The sequence below is a fragment of the Thamnophis elegans genome, chromosome 5 (assembly GCF_009769535.1).
Source record: "Thamnophis elegans isolate rThaEle1 chromosome 5, rThaEle1.pri, whole genome shotgun sequence".
Taxonomy (NCBI): domain Eukaryota; kingdom Metazoa; phylum Chordata; class Lepidosauria; order Squamata; family Colubridae; genus Thamnophis; species Thamnophis elegans.
Genome location: NC_045545.1, coordinates 11,314,472 through 11,320,471, shown reverse-complemented (window position 1 = coordinate 11,320,471; position 6,000 = coordinate 11,314,472). Strand labels below are relative to the sequence as shown.

General features: G+C 48.3%; 1 protein-coding gene across 2 annotated transcripts in view; it reads left to right on the top strand.

Annotated features, from left to right (window-relative positions):
• The first annotated feature begins 4,437 nt into the window (after positions 1-4,437).
• PLPPR5 (phospholipid phosphatase related 5) overlaps positions 4,438-6,000 on the top strand; it is a 100,657-nt gene continuing 99,094 nt past the window's right edge. The window contains exon 1 of one of the 2 annotated variants that reach the window (XM_032218803.1): positions 4,438-4,757. In XM_032218803.1, the coding sequence (XP_032074694.1) occupies positions 4,521-4,757 (237 nt within the window). In that variant the 5' untranslated portion in view covers positions 4,438-4,520. The remainder of the gene's footprint in view (positions 4,758-6,000) is intronic. The other variant, XM_032218802.1, reaches the window with a different exon arrangement.

The following is a 6,000-nucleotide window of genomic DNA, read 5'->3' as shown; positions in this document are numbered from 1 at the left end:
TGATTCTGATTAATTTGATTCAGCCAAAGTTGATTCAGTGTTGCCAGTTGCTGAAGCCAGTAAAAAGCCGGTTCTTTTACTTATATAAAAAAAGAAGAATATAAACTTTAGAAAACCGATAGGGTGGTGCTGATGGTAAGAAGAGAGTAACAAAGTGAATGGAAAAGTTCCTGAGTTATAATCTGTTTTATAGATGGGCAAGATGGGCTTAGCTAAACCAGTCTCACAGTATTCCATCTCATTTACAATCAACAGTGAAATGTGTATAGCTATTTTTGAATATGCTACATTAAGGCATTGTTTAACCAGTGGGAAGGTGAGCCTGTGCAATTCAAGGTTTATGTAAATAGAGGTATAAGTTGTCTTTGACTTACAACACATCTCATTCAAAGTTACAACAGCACCAACTATTGTGACTTATTACCATTTTTAAGAGTTATGACCTTTGCAGCATGCCCATGATCATGTGATCAAAATTCAGATGCTTGGCAACTGGTTCATATTTATGACCATTACTGTGTCCCAAGGTCATGTGATCCCTTTTGCGACTTTTTGACAAGCGGTCAATGGGGAAGCCAGATTCATTCAACTGCAGGGATTCACTTAACCACCGTGGCAAGAAAGGTTATAAAGTGGGGTAAAATTTACTTAACAAACATCTCATTTAACAACAGAAATTTTGGGGTCATTTGGGGTTGTAAGTCGAGGACTTCTCTGTATTCAATTTGCATCCTCGGGATTAGAAGTGGCAGAGAAATCCCTTCTAAGTATTGTTAAAGTAGAGGGGTGAAAATCTTTCTTCTTAAGGGCCTGGAGGCTAAAACATAGGAAGAACGGTTGCAGGAATTGGGCATGGCTAGTCTAGTGAAGAGAAGCACCAGGGGAGACATGACAGCAGTGTTCCAATATTTGAGGGGCTGCCACAGAGAGGAGGGGGTCAAGCAGAGGTGGGTTCCTACCAGTTCGCACCTATTCGGTAGAACTGGTTCGTCAAATCTACCGAACTGGTTAGAAGATGTTCCACCAGTGGACCCGGAAAGCAGGCCACACCTACAGAAGAGGTTCCAAACTTTTTTGAAACCCACCACTGGTCCTTGGATATGATTATTCTACACTATCATGCTCATATTTATAAAACTCAGTGCCTCTGTGAAAGGCAAGGATGACTACTGCGTTTGTGGTGCAATCAGAACATTGCGTGTGTTGAAGTTGTTTTAACGCAAACCAAAGATGCCTTTTAAAAAACAAGTTTACATCATATTCTTATGCATGCCAGGGCTGTGTGTGAGGTAATTTAAGGTGGTTCTGACAAGTGTCGTCGGCATCTTCATATCCGGCCACATGGGCGGCAAGCCACTCCCATCCGGTCACATGGGCAGCAAGCCACTCCCACAAAGTAGGCCACACCCACAGAGTAGGTTCGAACAATTTTTGAAACCCACCACTGATGGCTAGTCTAGTGAAGAGAAGGACCAGGGGAGACATGACAGCAGTGTTCCAATATTTGAGGGGCTGCCACAGAAAGGGGCGGGGGGGGTCATATATTCCAAGGCACCTGAAGGCCAGTCAAGGAATAATGGATGGAAACTGATCAAGGAGAGATTCAACCTAGAAATAAGGAAAACATTTTCTGACAGTGAGAACCATCAACCCATGGAACAGATTGCTTTCAGACGTTGTGGGAACTTCACCACTGGAGCCTTTCAAGAAGAGATTGGACTGCCATTTGTCAGAAATGGTGTAAGGGTCTCCTGCTTCAGCGGGGTGGGGTTGACTAGATGATCTACAAGGTCCCTTCCAACTCTATTATTCTTTATTCACCAATGGAAAGACTAGAGGTTCTCTTCCTTAAGGGAAACTAGGAAAGGTGGTGTTATCAAGCATAGGAGAATCCATGTGAAATAAGCTTAGTAAATAAATTGCTAATGGAGAGAGGTAGGTAAAGATGTTACTTTTTATATAGGCATAGCTAAAGATATCTTGGGGTTATATCCGTGGCACGACATAAGCGCGAACGTCAAAAGCGCTCCGACAAAACCGCGGCGCTAAAACCGCGATGTCAAAAGCGCACCGACAACAGCGCGCCGACAGAAGCGCAATTTAAGTTAAGGTAAGGTTTAGGGTTAGGTTTAGGGTTAGGTTTAGGGTTATGTTACAGCGAGCTTCTGTCGGCGCGCTGTTGCCGGCGCGCTTCAGCGCTCATTCGTCGCCGCGGTTTTGACGGCACGGTTTTGTCACCGCGGTTTAGTCAGATGCGCTTTTGTCGTTCTCGCATTTGTGGTGGAACCGTTATATCGTGGCCTGGAGATAAGGACACTGCCTATGGATTAAGGGAAGAAACAGAGTAGAGGTTAATAGCTTGCAACCATTCATTTAGTGACTGTTCGAAGTCAAAATAGCACCGCAAAAAAGGTGACTTATACCTGGGGTCCTCACACTTATGACTGTTATAGCAGTCCCATAGTCAAATTAATAAAAATTTGGGTGCTTGGCAACTAGCATGCATTTAACAATAGTTGCAGCGTCCCAGGGCCATACCCCATTTCTGACCTTCCCAACTGTTACCAACAAGGTAAGTCAATGGGAGGAAGCTGGATTGGCTTAACAACTATATGCTTCGCTTAACAACCATGGCAAAAAAGGTTGTAAAACGGAGTAATTCACTTAACAACCACTTAACTTAAAAGTAGAAATTCAGGTCCCAATTGTCATAAGTTGAGGACTATCTGTATGGACAGGCCACCGCAATGTGGCCGCTGTGTAAATTATATAGATTGTGCATACACATTTACAACAATGCAACAGCAGAGTTGGAAGGGACCTTGGAGGTCTTCTAGTCCAACCCCCTGCCTAGGCAGGAAACCCTATACTGTTTCAGACAAATGGCTATCCAACATCTTCTTAAAGACTTCCAGTGTTTGGGCATTCACAACTTCTGGAGGCAAGCTGTTCCACTGATTAATAGTTCTAACTGTCAGGAAATTCCTCCTCAGTTCTAAGTTGCTTCTCTCCTGGATTAGTTTCCACCCATTGCTTCTTGTTCTACCCTCGGGTGCCTTGGAAAATAGTTTTGACTCCCTCTTCTTTGTGGCAACCCCTGAGATATTGTGTTCAACTGACGCACTAAATGTCCTGCTTTGATTGCTTCTGTTGCAGTTTTGATTTTGCAAAAAAAATAAAATAAAAATGGTTTTCCTTGAAGAATCTTGAAGGCAGATCTGCCTGGTCCAGGGGTGGAAGGAGTGAAGTGGTGGCTTTTGGTGTTGGGCTGTTTGGTGGGTGAATAGCTACACCCTACTCAGGAAACCGCCTTGCTTTTAACCTAGATCTGGGTTCAAAAGGCTAGTCCTGGACGCACTGGGATCCAAGAGCAAGGCCAGAGTTTGCAATCATGTAGGGGTTGCAGGAGGAGGAGGAGGAAAAGATCGCGCATATTCCAACTGGCGCACTGGGGAGTTACTCCTTCCGCTGTGTGTGTGTGTGTGTGTGTGTGTGTGTGTGTGTGTTTTTAAGACTGAAAGCAAAATTCTTTACTGGGGGAGGGAGGCAGACACACACACACACACACACACACACACATGCATGCACACACACAAGAACCCACCCACCCCTTTACCTATCCCTCCAGCTCCAATGCAGCTTCAGAAACAGCACCGGGGCTGCCACGGCAGCCGCGTTTCCAAGCAAGGGATCGAGCGCGGGATTGCGGATCGCGGCCGAGGCCAGCCCTAAGACAGAGAGAGGCTTGGCTGCGAGGTGGGAAGGGCTGAATCCGCCCGGAGGAAACCAGGAACTTTGCAGAATCCTCGCCACCTCCCCAGGGGGACAAAAAAAACCCGGCCCGGTTTCCCTTGAAGAGTTGCTGGGTCTGCAATCTCAGGATCAGCCGGGATCCCCCCCAATCACCACCGCTTTTTTTCCTGATTTCTGGAGAGCGCCCGACTCTCCCCTCCGGGGAGGCGATTTCGCAGCTTGGAAGCCGCGATAGTCGCTACGTCCTCGGCGGCGGCACCCGAGCCAGCTTCCACCCACCCCACCCCACCCCGCACCTCCAAAGTCCCATTGAGAGGAGGCTCGAGCGAGAACCGCGGAGCGGGCCAGGCGCTTTGCCGTTGGCTCTCCCCGCCTTCTCACGCTCGCTGCGCCGGGATCGCCTCTAAAAACCCGGCGGAGTTTGGGAACGCGGGCAGCCCCCTCCTTCCTCCGAGCGGCGCGGGGGTGGGGTTGCTGCCAGCGGCCGGGCACGTGCTCGCTTCCATTCCCAGGGCAGCTGTCCGGGGCCCGGGTGCCGCTCCACGTGCTGCCGGGGGTCCCAGCGAGCGAACGGTCCTCTCCCCTTCCCGGGGACTTGGTGGTACGCCCGGTGCTCCTCCTCCTCCTCCTTCTGCTTTTCCTCCAGCTGCCACCGTCGCTGCCGCCGCTGCCTGGGACTAGCCGCCGCCCCCTTCCCCGGTGGATGCCGCCGGGAAGCGGGCGGAGCGCGCAGCCGGGGAGGGGGGCTGCCGCGGCCGCCGGAGTCCATGCCAGTGCCCTCTCCTCCTCTTCCTACCAGAATGCTTTACTTCCAGATGGTGATCATGGCAGGGACCGTGATGCTGGCTTATTACTTCGAGTACACCGACACCTTCACGGTCAACCTGCAGGGCTTCTTCTGCTACGAGAGCGCCTACCGCAAGCCTTACCCGGGCCCGGAGGAGGGCAGCGCGGTGCCCCCCGTGCTCCTCTACTCGCTGGCGGCGGGGGTGCCAGTCTTGGTGGTAAGCATCTTTGCGAGCGAGCTGACCGGCCTCCCTCCCTCCCTCCCTCCCTTCTCCGCCCGCTCTCCCCTTTCTCCACCACCGCTCCTAAAGTGATGCTCTCCGCCTTTCAAGTTGGCTCAACTTGTTGCTAAGTCTCCCCGAGGCGGCGCAGGTATCCCGAGCCGGGCTGGCAAGGCAGAAAGAAAAAAGGCCCCTGCACAACCATCTATCTATCTATCTATCTATCTATCTATCTATCTATCTATCTATCTATCTATCTATCTATCTATCTATCTATCTATCTATCTATCTATCTATCTATCTATCTATCTATCTATCTATCTATCTATCTACCCACCCACCCACCCACCCACCCATCTATCTTCCATCCTATCCTATCCTATCCTATCCTATCTATCTGTCTATCTGTCTATCTGTCTATCTGTCTATCTGTCTATCTGTCTATCTGTCTATCAATCATCTATCTATCTATCCAGCTATCTATCTATCTATCTATCTATCTATCTATCTATCTATCTATCTATCATCTATCAAATTATCATCCATCCATTTATTATCTATCTATCTATCTATCTATCTATCTATCTATCTATCTATCTATCTATCTATCTATCTATCTATCTATCCACCCACCCACCCACCCACCTACCTTCCATCCTATCCTATCCTATCCTATCCTATCCTATCCTATCTATCTGTCTATCTGTCTATCTGTCTATCTGTCTATCAATCATCTATCTATCCATCTATCTATCTATCTATCTATCTATCTATCTATCTATCTATCTATCTATCTATCTATCATCTATCTATCTCCATATGTATATATCTTTCAGGGTATCATCTGTCCTGGCCCGGTTTTAAACCAGCGGGGTTCATCCATATATACGCCTGATTTTTCCTCCCTTGGTTTGGCTGTGGATGATCTCCCATTTGCAAGACCTCCCCCCCCCCCGCCCCTTGCCTGTTATCAACCCCGTTTGCTTTTTCCATATCCGGGGATTGCCCATCTCAGCCTATTTTGGGGTTCCCGGCTAAATTGCCAGGGTGGTGGTGGTGGTGGTGGGAGCCCTTTCTGGGTTTGCCTCAGCTGGAAGAGCCATTTTCTAAAGATCGCTAGTATCCCCAGCCCCCTCCCCTTTTCCTGAAGCAGGCAGCACTGGTTTTGGGGAAGAAGACACAGCACTGATTTTTTTTTTTTAATTTTATTTTTAAAATGCTGTTTTCCATTGCATCTTTA